The sequence below is a fragment of the Schistocerca cancellata genome, chromosome 8 (genome assembly GCF_023864275.1).
Source record: "Schistocerca cancellata isolate TAMUIC-IGC-003103 chromosome 8, iqSchCanc2.1, whole genome shotgun sequence".
Taxonomy (NCBI): domain Eukaryota; kingdom Metazoa; phylum Arthropoda; class Insecta; order Orthoptera; family Acrididae; genus Schistocerca; species Schistocerca cancellata.
Window position 1 is genome coordinate 495,328,175 of NC_064633.1, and position 17,001 is coordinate 495,345,175.

At 44.7% G+C, this 17,001-nt stretch overlaps 1 protein-coding gene across 1 annotated transcript in view; it reads right to left on the bottom strand.

Annotated features, from left to right (window-relative positions):
* Positions 1 to 1,131: 1,131 nt before the first annotated feature.
* The window catches only part of LOC126094587 (myosin light chain kinase, smooth muscle-like), a 390,310-nt gene continuing 374,440 nt past the window's right edge, over positions 1,132 to 17,001 (bottom strand). The window contains exons 7-8 of the mRNA XM_049909052.1: positions 16,541 to 16,693; positions 1,132 to 2,277 (exon numbers count right to left, since the gene is read on the bottom strand). Coding sequence (XP_049765009.1) covers positions 1,299 to 2,277; positions 16,541 to 16,693 — 1,132 coding nt within the window. The 3' untranslated portion in view covers positions 1,132 to 1,298. The remainder of the gene's footprint in view (positions 2,278 to 16,540; positions 16,694 to 17,001) is intronic.

Genomic DNA, 17,001 nt, shown 5'->3' on the forward strand with positions numbered 1-17,001 from the left:
AGGTAGCGCAAACCCATCCGATCTCCCGCATGTCGGCCGGCCGTTGACTTGAAGAAATACTTCAGCGTGTTCATCATCACAAAAACGCAAACGAAATGATCCTTCTTCATGACAGCACAAGGCCTCACACAAGTCTGCACACCTGAGAGGAGTTCACAGCTTCATTGGGCTGTTCTTCCTCATCCTCCCTACAGCCCGGATCTCACAGTTTCTGACTTCCATCAGTTTGGCCCAAAGAAGGATGCACTGCACTGGAATCCGTACATGAATGATGGGGAGATTACTAATGCAACAAGACGTTGGCTCCGACGTGAACCAGTCGAGTGGTATAACGCGTGCATATAGGTCCTCACAGTAAGATGGATATTTTGGTAAGTCCTATGGGACCGACGGGAGCAGCCGCGTGAACCGCGACAAGGCGCCTCAGACCACACAGCTACCCTGTGCGGCTGTAAGATAGCACAAGGTCGTCACATCTAATGGAGATTATGTCTAAAAATAGATTTCTGTAGTCAAAAGAGTGGGAAATATGGTGTATTGGAATCTAGAAAAAAATTAGCTTGCTTTTAGAAAAAATGTGTGTTGTATTACTTATTGAGCGCCCTTCGCACAATAATGGAATTACAAGCTTAATGCAGGCTATATAAAACCGGCGAGGGCAGGAGGGACTGTCTACCATTTTCCATCAATATCGAAATTCAGGCTTAATACAGGTTTGAACAGGCAATATGGTGAGAAATAGCTTCATGTTATGTTCTATCACTAGAGAATCTACAAGACTGTAGAATTCATGCTTAGCTTATGCTTTAAAGGGAGATGAAGTGAGGAGTAGCTCCACTGATATTCCATCACTACAGAAATTACAGGATCGTGAAATTCAGGCTCGAGACAAGTGCGACAGAATTAAAAGGAACTTCCCAATACCTTCCATCACTGTGGAAATTAAAAGATCCTGAAGTTCAGGCTTAACAGAGGGGGTTGAGGTGAGGGCCGGTTTGTGACAGACGCTGCAACAGTCGGAGTGAATCGCACACTGCTGAGGATGCGGCAGACCGGTCGTCGGGAGCCGAGGAGGCACCCGCCTCACGCGGCTCCGGCATCGTCGGGCTCCAGCTTGGCGCCCATCCTGCGCAGTGCGATGATGGTGTTGACGGCCTTGATCCAGCGCTTCTTGATGACGTAGCGCTTGAGTTTAGCCTTGGACAGCTGAGTGACAGCGGCGACTCCCTGCAGCCACTTGTGGCGCAGCGCCTGGGCCGCCGTCATGCGCCTTCTGCGGAACAAGCAACAGCTGGGGCTCACTGGACTGGGAACTGGGGGCGCTGCCGCCTCTGCGTCGCGCAGCCGCCTGTGGTGGTGGTGGTGCTGCTGGTGCTGGTGGTGGTGGTGCCGGCGGTGGAGGACTCGCGGCGCACCACGGTGCGCTCGTCACTGCGCCACTCGGCCACCACCAGGTGCTGGAGCAGGTCCGGGGGGTTGTGCAGAGGGTCTGGCAGCGCGCGCGGCACGTCGCGGTTGAGGTTGGAGACGCGGTGCTTGCCGGCCTGACGCCGCCACGCCGGGGGGCTGTCCGCCGGCTGCCGGGGGCCCTGCAGGAACGGGGGTGGCGGGGGCAGGTCGGCCGGAGCGGGCACGTTGTTGTTGGCCACGTCGGCCGCCGGCGGCAGCGTCGACGGCGGCGACAGCAGCGAGGCCATCTCGTACAGCTTGTCGGACAGCTTGCGGATCTCGTCCGCGAGGTTGACCGCGCCGGGCGCGGGCAGCTGCGGCCCGGAGTCGCGCCTCGCCGTCACCGCGCAGCCCTCGGAGGCGCGGCGCTCGAACGTCTGCAGGCGCTCCAGGTGGTAGCGGCCCTGGCTGGGCACTGCCGGTTCGAAGTGGCGCACTCTGGAAGGAGGAGTGCCCACCACCGTGGGCGCCGACGGCCGGCGCTGCCCCAGCGCCACCTGCTGCTGCTGCTCGAGCACCGAGTCGGGCGAGGACGACAGCGAGGAGGTGTAGGAGGAGTGGGAGGTGAGGGAGCCCGGCGGCGACGGCGACAGCCCCCCCAGCGACGTGTGCGACGCCACCGTCTGCAGCGAGCTGCTCGCCAGCGGCATGATCATCTGGCCGCAGCCGTCGAACAGGTACGGGCTGTTGGGGTGCTCGTTCCAGCGCTCCACGAACACGCGCAAGTTATCTTTGCTCAGGTCTAGCTCCTCTGGCGGTGGAGGAGGGGCGGGAGGCTTTCTCTTGAGCCAGGGGTGCGCTAGGCACTGGGAGGCCGACATGCGCCCCCTATGCAGGCAGACAAAGACCCCATTGTTAGAGGGGAAACACCGCACGGCACATGCACGCTCCGGATCGCCTGTCTCCACGAACAGAAACTCACTTCCTGAATTTTGTTAAGGGCGTGACTAATTTAAGGAAAAAGGAAGGAAAATCAGGCTTTTACATCCCATCAACATTAGGGTCATTGAAATGAAATGGCCGTTCGTAGTTATTGGCCGGGAGACCGCATCTGGGGGTGTTCGGCTGCCTAGTGTACATTCTTTCATTTGACATCACTTTGATAACTTGCGTGTCGATAATGAAATGGAAAACACAACATCCAGTCCCCAAATGGATAAAGTCTCCATCCTGGCCAAGAATTGAACATGGGGCCCCTGAATGGCATTCAGCTGGCAATGATCTCTGAATTGTGGCGGTGAACGTCAACGATGTTGGAGAAAACAGTCTACATGATTAGTCTGATATTTGCCTTGAAGTGTTTGGCTGAGGTTTCATACTACAGGGTGTTGTAATAAGAGCGTAATATTTGGATTGCGCGCCATTTTGTCTGTCATCATTTGGTAGGTCGATAAGTATGCGAGGTGTGTAGGAGACAGACAGGAGTTAGTAAACATGGAACACTATTTTTCTACACGATGCAGCAACGCGCCCTTATTTTAAACACTACTATTAAGTTGGTGAAAATGTGTCGCTACGATTCGTAAAGTGCGTCCTGTTTTCAGCAAAAATACTGTTCAAAATTCATCAAATGAAAATCTGTGAATGATTTATAAGAAAAATATGCATTTCCAACATGTCACTATTTTGTGTGCATTGTGCTCTGGAGGAAGCATTCGACTATTGCTCTTAGAAGAAGGGGTAGATATAGTGCTAACGGTATATGCCAAATGCCATCGTAACACGATAATCTAGTTCTTGGTGCCCCAATTGGAAGATACTGCACTTGAAGAAATGAGGTTTCAGCAGGGCGGTGTCACTTGCCCTACGGCCTATGAACCATTGATGGTCTTGCACGAGTCTTTAGCTGATCGTGTCATCTCTCGTTTGGTGACCACAATCGAACTCCACGATCTTGCCACTTAACAAACTTTATTCTATAGAGTTTTCTGAGTCTCAGGCTTACGCCAAGAAGGCTACGACCACCCAAGCTTTAAATGCCGAAATTGATCGCTGTATCAGCGAAATAGCACGACATTCACTCAAAATGTCTTATTCAGTGCGCAGTTCCCAAAAGTCTACATCATAATATTACAATATACTGCTACAGATAACCGTGTTTTATTTAAAATTCAAATCCAGCGCTCTTATAAAACAACATGTGAAGGGCTTATTTCAACAGTGGTACAAGTCCATTTTTGGTCTTTTGAGATGCAGAGTCCTAAAGTTAAAAGAGCGCTGAAAAATCTGCAGTTGAGATACCAGAAATATTCAAGCATACGGCTTCTTGCTAGAGATGAACCTTTCTTTCTGTTTGTTTGGATCATTAATTTCAGAAGCATTATAGGCAGAAAAGTGGAGGTAATGGATTTGTACCACTATTGAAATAAGCCCTCCATACACACTTTCTGATGAAAAGTATCTAGAAATCACTATGTGATGCGTAATCCATCACTAAATGTCACGAGAGACGGACCTGCCAGTACCAAATGAAGTAGCAACCATTGTGTTGTCGGTAGAGAAGCAATAACAGTGGAATGGACTGATCAGAAGGGCTCAGTAACTTTGAACGTGGAGTAGCCATTCGATTTCACCTGAGTAACAGATCTATTAGGGACATTTCAAATGTCCTAATATTGCCCAAGTCGAACGTTGGTGATAGGATTGCGAACTGGAAATGTGAAGGAACAACCCCAACTAAACCAAAACCAGACAGACCTTATGTAACGACAGCGACCGTCGAGCATTGCGAAGACGCTTGTAAAAAGTCGCTTTAAATCAGCGGAAAGAATCACTCATGAGTTCCAAGGCTCTACCATCAGTCCATCTATCACAATGACAACATGTGGGGAGTTAAAAGACTGGGATACAATGGTGATCAGCTACTCACGAGCCTTACATGTCTGTAGTCAATGTAACCATCCCTTGAGATGGTGTAAAGAGAGACGATACCGGAGAGTGAATGCTTGGAAACGAGTTGTCTGGAGTGAGGAATCACGCTACAACCTGTGGCAGTCCGATGGAAGGGTTTAGGTTTAGCGAATGCCTGGGTAAAGTTATTTGTCATCAAGAGTAATGCCAACATTGAAGTATGGAGGCGGCGGTGCTACGGTACGGAGGTATTTTTCGTGGCTAGGGTGTGGTTCTCTCATTGAACTTAAGAAAACTCTGAATCTTGAAGGATATGAACACATTTTACAGCGTTGTGTATTGCTTGCTGTAAGGGAACAAATTGGAGATGACTAATGTTTGATAAGAGACTCACTCATAAACCAGATTCTGTGAGGCAATGGTTTGTGGACAATAACATGTCTGAAATGGACGGGCCTGTCCAGAGTCCGTGCATGAACGCAGTGACACACCTTTGAGATAAACAAAGAAATGTATTTTTTTTCCATTTTGTCTTAAAATAATCAGCATACCAGTATATGCTGCGTGTGTGTGTCAACTAGCGCAACAAAAATCGATTTTTTCCTCTTCTCAACACTACTGAAAACTTACAAGCTAATTCTAGAATAGTTGCAAATCTGAGGCACACATGTCAATAATCAGCATCTGGTACTGGAACTGCGATCTCAGACTGCGTTATTTGATAGTGTAAAGTCATCAAACGCAAGATTAATATGAACATAACGGAGCTTTTTTGGCATTTTAATAGCTGTAGAAATCCAGGTCTGCACAATGATGAGCATAAATTTTACATACGAGGTGCATTCAAGTTCTAAGGCCTCCTATTTTTTTCTCCGGACTGGAAAGAGATGGAAACATGCGCATTGTTTTAAAATGAGGCCGCGTTCATTGTCAATACGTCCCAGAGATGGCAGCACCGTACGGCAGATGGAATTTTACCGCCAGTGGCGAGAATGAGAACTGTTTTAAATACTTAAAATGGCGACGTTTTCCTTACTTGAACAGCGTGCAATCATTCGTTTTCTGAATTTGCGTGGTGTGAAACCAATTGAAATTCATTGACAGTTGAAGGAGACATGTGGTTATGGAGTTATGGATGTGTCGAAAGTGCATTTGTTGGTGTGACAGTTTAATGAAGGCAGAACATCGTGTGACAACAAACTGAAACAACTTCGGGCTCGCACAAGCCGGTCTGACGACATGATCGAGAAAATGGAAAGAATTGTTTTGGGGGATCACCGAATGACTGTTGAACAGATCGCCTCCAGAGTTGGCATTGCTGTGGGTTCTGTGCACACAATCCTGCATGACGACCTGAAAATGCAAAAAGTGTCATCCAGGTGGGTGCCACGAATGCTGACGGACGACCACATGGCTGCCCATGTGGCATATTGCCAAGCAATGTTGACGGGGAACGACAGCATGAATGGGACATTCTTTTCGTCGGTTGTGATAATGGATGAGACGTGGATGCCAGTTTTCAATCCAGAAACAAAGCGCCAGTCAGCTCAATGGAAGCACACAGATTCACCGCCACCAAAAAAATTTCGGGTAACCGCCAGTGCTGAAAAAATGATGGTGTCCATGTTCTGGGACAGCGAGGGCGTAATCCTTACCCATTGCGTTCCAAATGGCACTACGGTAACAGGTGCATACTACGAAAATGTTTTGAAGAACAAATTCCTTCCTGCACTGCAACGAAAACGTCCGGGAAGGGCTGTGCGTGTGCTGTTTCACCAAGACAACGCACCCGCACATCGAGCTAACGTTACGCAACAGTTTCTTCGTGATAACAACTTTGAAGTGATTCCTCATGCCCCCTACTCACCTGACCTGGCTCCTAGTGACTTTTGGCTTTTTCCAACAATAAAAGACACTCTCCGTGGCCGCACATTCGCCAGCCGTGCTGCTATTGCCTCAGCGATTTTCCAGTGGTCAAAACAGACTCCTAAAGAAGCGTTAGCCGCTGCCATGGAATCATGGCGTCAGCGTTGTGAAATACGTCTGCAGGGCGATTACGTCGAGAAGTAACGCCAGTTTCATCGATTTCGGGTGAGTAGTTAATTAGAAAAAAAATTGGAGGCCTTAGAACTTGAATGCATCTTGTAGTACAGAGGCCCCGCAGGTTCGACAACTGTGTGCTAGTTAACGCCAGGCACTCAGCATATATGTGTTTCCAGAATGAGATTTTCACTCTGCAGCGGAGTGTGCGCTGATATGAAACTTCCTGGCAGATTAAAACTGTGTGCCCGAGTTCGAGTCTCGGTCGGGCACATAGTTTTAATCTGCCAGGAAGTTTCACATATCTGTTTACTCTTAGAGCGGAAGTTTAAAATTTAATGTGTAAGTTTTCCGTAAAAGGCTATTAGCTTTGCATATTAAGTGAGAAATCACAGTGTCCACAACCTCTGGAAAAAAGAACACATTGACACCGGTGTGTCAGACCCACCATACTTGCTCCGGACACTGCGAGAGGGCTGTACAAGCAATGATCACACGCACGGCACAGCGGACACACCAGGAACCGCGGTGTTGGCCGTCGAATGGCGCTAGCTGCGCAGCATTTGTGCACCGCCGCCGTCAGTGTCAGCCAGTTTGCCGTGGCATACGGAGCTCCATCGCAGTCTTTAACACTGGTAGCATGCCGCGACAGCGTGGACGTGAACCGTATGTGCAGTTGACGGACTTTGAGCGAGGGCGTATAGTGGGCATGCGGGAGGCCGGGTGGACGTACCGCCGAATTGCTCAACACGTGGGGCGTGAGGTCTCCACAGTACATCGATGTTGTCGCCAGTGGTCGGCGGAAGGTGCACGTGCCCGTCGACCTGGGACCGGACTGCAGCGACGCACGGATGCACGCCAAGACCGTAGGATCCTACGCAGTGCCGTAGGGGACCGCACCGCCACTTCCCAGCAAATTAGGGACACTGTTGCTCCTGGGGTATCGGTGAGGACCATTCGCAACCGTCTCCATGAAGCTGGGCTACGGTCCCGCACACCGTTAGGCCGTCTTCCGCTCACGCCCCAACATCGTGCAGCCCGCCTCCAGTGGTGTCGCGACAGGCGTGAATGGAGGGACGAATGGAGACGTGTCGTCTTCAGCGATGAGAGTCGCTTCTGCCTTGGTGCCAATGATGGTCGTATGCGTGTTTGGCGCCGTGCAGGTGAGCGCCACAATCAGGACTGCATACGACCGAGGCACACAGGGCCAACACCCGGCATCATGGTGTGGGGAGCGATCTCCTACACTGGCCGTACACCACTTGTGATCGTCGAGGGGACACTGAATAGTGCACGGTACATCCAAACCGTCATCGAACCCATCGTTCTACCATTCCTAGACCGGCAAGGGAACTTGCTGTTCCAACAGGACAATGCACGTCCGCATGTATCCCGTGCCACCCAACGTGCTCTAGAAGGTGTAAGTCAACTACCCTGGCCAGCAAGATCTCCGGATCTGTCCCCCATTGAGCATGTTTGGGACTGGATGAAGCGTCGTCTCACGCGGTCTGCACGTCCAGCACGAACGCTGGTCCAACTGAGGCGCCAGGTGGAAATGGCATGGCAAGCCGTTCCACAGGACTACATCCAGCATCTCTACGATCGTCTCCATGGGAGAATAGCAGCCTGCATTGCTGCGAAAGGTGGATATACACTGTACTAGTGCCGACATTGTGCATGCTCTGTTGCCTGTGTCTATGTGCCTGTGGTTCTGTCAGTGTGATCATGTGATGTATCTGACCCCAGGAATGTGTCAATAAAGTTTCCCCTTCCTGGGACAATGAATTCACGGTGTTCTTATTTCAATTTCCAGGAGTGTAATACACCAATACTGTACGGTGACCGTGAATTTAACGTATCTGGCCTAGACATGTGAGGTACTTCACGTCACATATCGAATCGGTGAGACATGTCTGATATGCTATTGAGCTAATATTTTCTGCAATACCACGCCGCCTGAAATGTCACCAATATCAAGACATACTTGAAGAAATACGTAACAGCTGCCTGCAAACGGCATACAACATTAAACGTGGCGAATATATCCTTCTCAACGTCTCCAATATTATCATTTTCAATTTAAAGCCATACTGGACGTTGTTTGACCACGATTGTTCGTTAAGATTGATTAAAATTTTTTTTTCAGAGACCGCTATGTCACAGTTGTGAGTAGCGGCGGTTTCCGAAAATCTTGTTTATAAACCATAATCCTTACACAACTTAGAGTTGAAGCAAGAAGCGAAGTGTATGTGTAAGGCAAATAATCAAAATAGAAACTGTTCAGTAATGACTAAACAGTAAAAAATAAATCTCAATTTTTAACTACCCTTAAACTGCTACAGCTTTCTATTTAAGGTTAGGGTTCATTACATTAGTTTAGGAATAAGAGGTAATGTTCCACTTTTAAAGCAGGGTGTCTGAGAGAATGAAGAGGGAATATGTAGGCCTATATGCCTCATTGTGTAAGTTCACGTATAACACACGTTCAAGGTCCAGAAATGATGTACAAAATACTTTCGCCAAGAAAAAAATTTCCGAAGCAAGAAGTATGTGGAAAACCCTCTCCATGAGAAGAGAGAGGGGCAGAGTTGAAATTTTCATATAGCTATAAGTCATAAATTATCCCTCCACTTTTCCATAGCGTTTTGCAATTTCAGAATAAAAATGCAGTCGAGTTTGAGTTTCTATTGTGGAATTTAAGGTTTTCCAGGCGATCCATTGCGCTTTTAAGTAAACTGTATTATTTATTGTAAAATTAAACAAACAGGTAAATAATAACACACATATCAAACAAAATCAAACAAGAACAGATAGTGAAACGAAGAAAATAAAGATGAAAGAAAGAAAGAAAGAAAAGAATGATTAAAAGTAAGCTACGAGATCCAGTATACAAATAAAAGAAAGGTCATAGTGAGTTATTGTAAACGAAGGTGGAAAAAATACTTACAATTACTTTTAATAATTTCTTGCTTTATAAGGCTATTTCCTTTAATATATGGTATTTAAACACTATATTTCGTTTACATTCACATGTAAATCTAAAGTCTCAAATTGTGATATTCGTAGCAAATATCAAGGATTCCAGTTGTTGGAAGATTGTTATAGGAATCCAGAATAACTGAACTTATTTTTCCAAATTGCATTAAAAAGTAATGAAAAATCTGTGTTTAACCCTACATCTTTAATAGTACAAAAAATTCTTACAAAGGTCAAACCTAGAACTCATTGCATGTCGCATTTCCATAGATTATACTTAAAATGAGAAGTCTACAGTAATTAGTATCTTAAAGATGTTTATATTACCAATGTTAAAATAATCGACTGAGTATAATCGTATTCATTAGAATGCGTTATATTTTTCATTTATAACATAATCTGGCATATTGTTTGGAAGAGTAAGAACACACCGGAGGGTTGCGATTTACGTTCAGTTTCGGCAGATAACAAGATACATTTTGTTACCAGCAAACCACCCCCCCGATTATTTAAAAATCGAACTCCCATGTATAAAACAGTGAGATAGGTTTGAAATAAATTAAGTTTATAGTTTGGTGGCAGTCGCTAAATGCTCTCATTATGAAACATCGGACGAGTGTTGTAGGAGTTACCTGCGCTTCATCTTAACAAAAGGTAGTTTTTCACGCACCTCAGTGTTTACGACATCATATCTCATAAACCAGGTGTCGTAAAATGATATAATTGTGCAGTTAAACTCAGTTTCCCTTCATTATTTTGTGGGGGATGTCAGCCACAAAAATTGAGAAATTTTACAAATTATATGTAAAATTTATTGGAAGCCGCTATATGTTCTCATTCCCAAATATTGCACTGTCCAGTCAGATCAATGTGACCGCCGCCTATGTTTGATGTCAACATGCAGTAAACTGGCAGGTGTCACTAGCAGTGGTGGGTACATAAAGCGTGTCGTGGGGATGTGCGAAATACTGCAGTTGTTTTCGTAATGCGAAAACGGAGCGATTTATCTGACGTCCAAAAGGGGGTGATCATTGGCTTTCGGGCCAAGGGTGGAATCATATACGAAATGGCTAAGAGTGTAAACTGTTTGCGTGCCGCCGTGGTTAAAGTATGCCGTGCATGGCAAAATAGAGCTGTCCAAAACCGGCGCCGAGGCAACGGTGGTGCACCGCGGGCCATAGATGAAAGGGGCGAACGACGGCTGTGGACAAGTTGTTGTTGTTGTTGTTGTTGTTGTTGTTGTGGTCTTCAGTCCTGAGACTGGTTTGATGCAGCTCTCCATGCTACTCTATCATGTGCAAGCTTCTTCATCTCCCAGTACCTACTGCAACCTACATCCTTCTGAATCTGCTTAGTGTATTCATACCTTGGTCTCCCTCTACGATTTTTACCCTCCACGCTGCCCTCCAATGCTAAATTGGTGATCCCTTGATGCCTCAGAACATGTCCTAACAACCGATCCCTTCTTCTAGTCAAGTTCTGCCACAAACTTCTCTTCTCCTCAATCCTATTCAATACCTCCTCATTAGTTATATGATCTACCCATCGAATCTTCAGCATTCTTCTATAGCACCACATTTCGAAAGCTTCTATTCTCTTCTTGTCCAAACTATTTATTGTCCATGTTTCACTTCCATGCGTGGCTACGCTCCATACAAATACTTTCAGAAAGGACTTCCTGACACTTAGATCTATACTCGATGTTAACAAATTTCTCTTCTTCAGAAAAGCTTTCCTTGCCATTGCCAGTCTACATTTTATATCCTCTCTACTTCGACCATCATCAGTTATTTTGCCCCCCAAATAGAAAAACTCCTTTACTAATTTAAGTGTCTCATTTCCTAACCTAATTCCCTCAGCATCACCCGACTTAATTCGAGTACATTCCATTATCCTCGTTTTGCTTTTGTTGACGTTCATCTTATACCCTCCTTTCATGACACTGTCCATTCCGTTCAACAGCTCTTCCAAGTCCTTTGCTGTCTCTGACAGAATTACAATGTCATCGGCGAACCTCAAAGTTTTTATTTCTTCTCCATGGATTTTAATACCTACTCCGAATTTTTCTTTTGTTTTCTTCACTGCTTGCTCAATATAAAGATTGAATAACATCGGGGATATGCTACAACCCTGCCTCACTCCCTTGCCAACCACTGCTTTCCTTTCATGTCCCTCGACTCTTATAACTGCCATCTGGTTTCTGTACAAATTGTAAATAGCTTTTCGCTCCCTGTATTTTACCCCTGCCACCTTCAGAATTTGAAAGAGAGTATTCCAATCGACATTGTCAAAAGCTTTCTCTAAGTCTACAAATGCTAGAAACGTAGGTTTGCCTTTCCTTAATCTAGCTTCTAAGATAAGTCGTAGGGTCAGTATTGCCTCACGTGTTCCAATATTTCTACGGAATCAAACTGATCTTCCCCGAGGTCGGCTTCTATCAGTTTTTCCATTCGCCTGTAAAGAATTCGCGTTAGTATTTTGCAGCCGTGACTTGTTAAAGTGATGGTTCGGTAATTTTCACATCTGTCAGCACCTGCTTTCTTTGGGATTGGAATCATTATATTCATCTTGAAGTCGAGGGAATTTCGGCTGTCTCATACATCTTGCTCACCAGATGGTAGAGTTTTGTCAGGACTGGCTCTCCCAAGGCCATCAGTAGTTCTAATGGAATGTTGTCTACTCCAGGGGCCTTGTTTCGACTCTGGTCTTTCAGTGCTCTGTCAAACTCTTCACGCAGTATCATATCTCCCATTTCATCTGCATCTACATCCTCTTCCATTTCCATAATATTGTCCTCAAGTACATTGCCCTTGTATAGGCCCTCTGTATACTCCTTCCACCTTTCTGCTTTCCCTTCTTTGCTTAGAACTGGGTTTCCATCTGAGCTCCTGATATTCATACAAGTGGTTCTCTTTTCTCCAAAGGTCTCTTTAATTTTCCTGTAGGCAGTATCTATCTATGGGCAAGTATACCGGCGAATAGACGTACAACTGTAGAGCAACTGATCGCCCAACTGAACCAAGGGACTACCAACAATATCTCCTCAAAGACCGTTGAGCGAACGTTACTGCGAATGGGACTCCGCAGCAGGCACCTGGTTCGTGCACCCATGCTGACTGCTGTTCACCGGCTACGAAGGGTGGAATTAGCGCGTGACTGGACGTCCAATGAGTGATACCAGGTGGCCTTTTCAGATGAATCACGCTTTACGCTCCATCAGACAGATGGCCGTTGGCGTGTGCGGCGTGAAACGTCTAAAAGCAAACACCTTGCAACAATTGTCGGATCGATCCAGGCCGGAGGGCATTCTCTGGGTGATCTCGTCACTCTGGAAGGCGCAATGGACCAACACAATTATGTTTCTATCCTCGGGGACAATGTCCATTCCTAAACGCAATTTGTGTTCTGTCGGCAGGATGGCATCTACCAGCAGCACAATACAACCATCACCCAGTTCCCAGTGTACGTGTGTGGTGCATCTACATCTGTGTGATTACTCTGCTATTCACATTACAGTGCCTGGCAGAGGGTTCTATTAACCACCTTCAAGCTGTCTCTCAACCATTCCACTCTCGGGAAAAACGAGCACTTAAATTTTTCTGTGCGAACCCTGATTTCTCTTATTTTATCGTGATGATCATTTCTCCCCATGAAGGTGGGTGCCAACGGAATGTTTTTGCAATCGTAGGAGAAAACTGGTACTGAAATTTCACGAGAACATCCCGTCGAAATGGAAAAAGCCATTGTTTTAATGATTCCCACTCCAGTTCACGTATCATGTCTGTGGCACTATCTCCCCTATTTCGCTATAATACAAAACGAGCAGCCCTTCTTTGAACTTTTTCAATGTCATCCGCCAGTCCCACCTGATGCGGATCCCACACCATACAGCAATACTTCAGGATAGGGCGGACAAGCGTGGTGTAAGCAGTCTCTTAAGTAGACCTATCACACCTTTTAAGTGTTCTGCCAATGAATCGCAGTCATTGGTTTGCTCTACCCAGAACTTTATCTATGTGACCGTTCCAATTTACTTTATTTGTAATTGTAATCCCTAAGTATTTAGTTGAATTTACAGCCTTCAGATTTGTGTGACTTATCATGTAATGGAAATTCAGCGGATTTCTTTTAGTACTCATGTGAATAACTTCACACTTTTCTTTGTTCAGGGTCAATTGCCACTTTTCTCCCCATACAGATATCTTATCTAAATCATTTTGCCATTAGTTTTGGTCGTCTGATGACTAGTCGGTAAATGACAGCATCGTCTGCAAACAATCTACGACGGCTACTTAGATTGTCTCCTACGCCGTCAATATAGATCAGGAACTATAGAGGGCCTATAACATTTCCTTGGGGAACGCCGGATATTTCTTCTGTTTTACTCGATGACTTTCCGTCTATTAATTAGAACTGTGACCTTTCTTACAGGAAATCACGAAACCAATCGCACAACTGAGGCGATATTCCACAGGTACACAGGTTGGTTAGAAGATGCTTGTGAGGAACGGTGTCGAAAGCCTGGAAATCTAAAAATATGGAATCAATTTGACATCCCCTGTCGATAGCACTCATTACTTCATGAGTATAAAGAGCTAATTGTATTTCACAAGAACGATATTTTCTGAATCCGTGCAGACTATGTGTCAATAAATCATTTTCTCCAAGGTAATTCATAATGTTCGAACACAGTGTATGTTCCAAAACCCTACTGCAAATCGACGTTAGTGATATGGGCCTGTAATTCAGCGGATTACTCCTATTTACCTTTTTTGGTGTATGTGACTTGAGCAATTTTCCAGTCTTTAGGTACGGAACTTTCTGTGAGCGAGCGGTTGTGTATAAATACTAAATATGGAGCTGTTGTATCAGCATACTCTGAAAGGAACCTGACTGGTATACAGTCTGCAACGGAGGCCTTGCATTTATAAGTGATTTAAGCTGCTTTGCTACACCGAGGATATCTACTTTTATGTTTCTCATCTTGACAGTTGTTCTTGATTGGAATTCAGGTATATTTACTTCGTCTTCTTTGGTGAAGGAGTTTCAGAAAACCGTGTTAAATAACTCTGCTTTAGTGGCACTGTCACCAGTGTCTTCGGCGTTGTTATCATACAGTGAAGGTATTGATTGCGTCTTGCCACTGGTGTGCTTTATGTATGACCAGAATCTCTTCTGGTTTTCTGCCAGATTCCGAAACAGAGTTTCGTTGTGGAAATTTCCCATCGAAGAGTTCAAGCATGAGTTGGGCCACCAAACTCCTCGAATTTAAATCGAATCTAGAATCAGTCGGACCACCTCATTCGGGCTGTTCGCAACATGGATCCTCGACCGAGAAACGTAGCTTAGCTATCCACGGCACAGGAGTCGGCATGCATCCACATCCCTGTCGGTATCTTCCAGGACGTCTCTTCCTGCATATCACGCAGTGGTCCGCACTGCAAAAGGTGGTCAGTCAGGCTTTTGACAAGTGGTCACATTAAAGTGACTGGACAGTGTATTTAAGATCAGGAGTTACAGTACTCAATATTTTAAAGATGTCTACACTACCAGTGATAAAATAACCTATGGGGTATTATGAAATTTATTAAAATGCGTTATATTCTTCAGTTATAATTTCCCATATTATTTAGAAGAGTAAGAAGATGCCAGAAGATTGCTATTTACGTTGAGTTTCAGCGGACAACAAAGTATACTTTGTTGCCAGCTCCCCCTCCCCCCTCCCACCTCTCCCTCCCGCCCCCCAATTTCTTAATTACATTTCAAATCTATAAAACAGCAAGCAAAAATTTTACAGAAGTTTCGAAGTGTAGTTTAAAGTTTACTGGAAGTCGCCTAGTGCTGTCATTATTAGACTCTGGAAAATTATAGCCCGGATAATATGCGCTATGTTTTAAGGAAAACTAGTTTTTCACGCATCTCAATGTTTATTATATTACATTTCCTGAACTATTTGCCGTAAAATGATATAATTTTACAGTTACTTTCAATGGTATATTTGAGTATTGTCTGCAAAATGTATTGGAATTAGAGTCAGTTATAAAGAAGTAATAAATCAAAACATTATGCTCGATGCTGAAATTTTACTGCAAGAACAGCCAAAAATGTAGTAAGCGATAAACTTTTTCCCTTTCATTATTTTGTGGGGGCTGTCACTGAGAGAAAGTTTAGAAGCAGTTTGAAATTATATGTAAAGTTTGTTGGAAGTTGCTATGTGCTCTGACTCAAATACTAGGTGAATACAATTTGGGTATTGTGAAGGCCGTGAGTTACGCTCCTTCAAGTTTCAAACGTTTTATACTTGACTTATTGTATTAAACCTTTAGTGTAAGATTGTACCTCTTAATGAGCAGATTTTGACAGCATTTTAATTTTTTAAAGTTGGTCAATAGTTACATGAAATACTGAAAATTAAGTTTTTGCTGCCCTTGGAAGCCTTGGATAGGCAAACTGCAACCTAGCATCGCTCTAACCACTTAGTAATGTAGAGTAATGTAGATTCTATCGTAATGAGCTACACCGAACGAGTAAAATAAATTTTTTAAACGTAATTTAAATGAAGTGCTTCTCGTACGTCTTAGTCTCTTGTTATTTTGTCTGCATTTTTACAAGTTCTGAAGTTCGTAAGTTTGTTCGCGTATTTGTCGAAGATAAATAGCAAGAGCAAAATCTTTCACGCAAAACACGAGGTGTGTGTGGCTCAAAAATCTATGTATGTATCTGTTTCAAGTCCGGGTGGAGGAAATTAGAGGACACGACACAAAAAAGACGTTTCACACATTTATCGGCTGTGAGAAAGCAGGAGGCCTGACAAGCGGGCAAAGCTCATGCAATTTTATAAGTTCACGTGCACACATTTTGGGCCTTTGTCATGCCTTTCATGTTTTCAAACACGGCAGATTACGCCGTTATAAAATATTCTGTAGGCAGCTACTCAAAAAAAGAGAGACGTAGAAAAATCGCCTGGAAATTTCACTAGAAAGCTGTTTTGTAAAAAAATATTTTCATACAACAAGAAATAGCTCTCTGATTAGCGAACATGTGCAGCCAAGCGGGAGCCTTTGCTATGAGCCAAATGCAGCATTTAAAAAAATAATAATCAAATGTGACACAGATACATTCACAGATATTATATGAAGAATAAGATCCGAGACACACGAGAATTCAGAAAAGATGAAACATTGCTTGTTAAAGAAGAGAAATCCATGCCATGTTGATTACGTACTCTATGTCCTTAACCAGCAGCTTTTCTATGAAGTCCTTTGCGTCGTCGGAGATTTCATTGAAGGCCTCATCGTCGAAGTCATATTTGGCTATGGTCACGTTTGCCATCGTCTCCACGTCAGTGTCCCCCATAAACGGAGACAAGCCAGATAGCCTGAAACACAAATTAAAAGTTGCTCAGCCTCCGTTACTCAACTGGCCAAAAAGTTTTGCTGCACCAGCATATATGCGGATGTATGTGGCCACAGATTCAACGGAAAAAAGGGATGGAAGAATATATCGTACGATACAAAAAATTAGCATTCATGTGAAATCAAAACAAAACCTAATTGGAAAGCTTTGCACATCTTTTCTTCTTCTACACTTCATTGTGCCTGTTCCTGCTTCACAAATTGTCTGTCCATCTCTTCTTATGTCTTCCAACGTCGTTTATTTCCGCTGGTTTCTAAGCTAAGCCTGTTT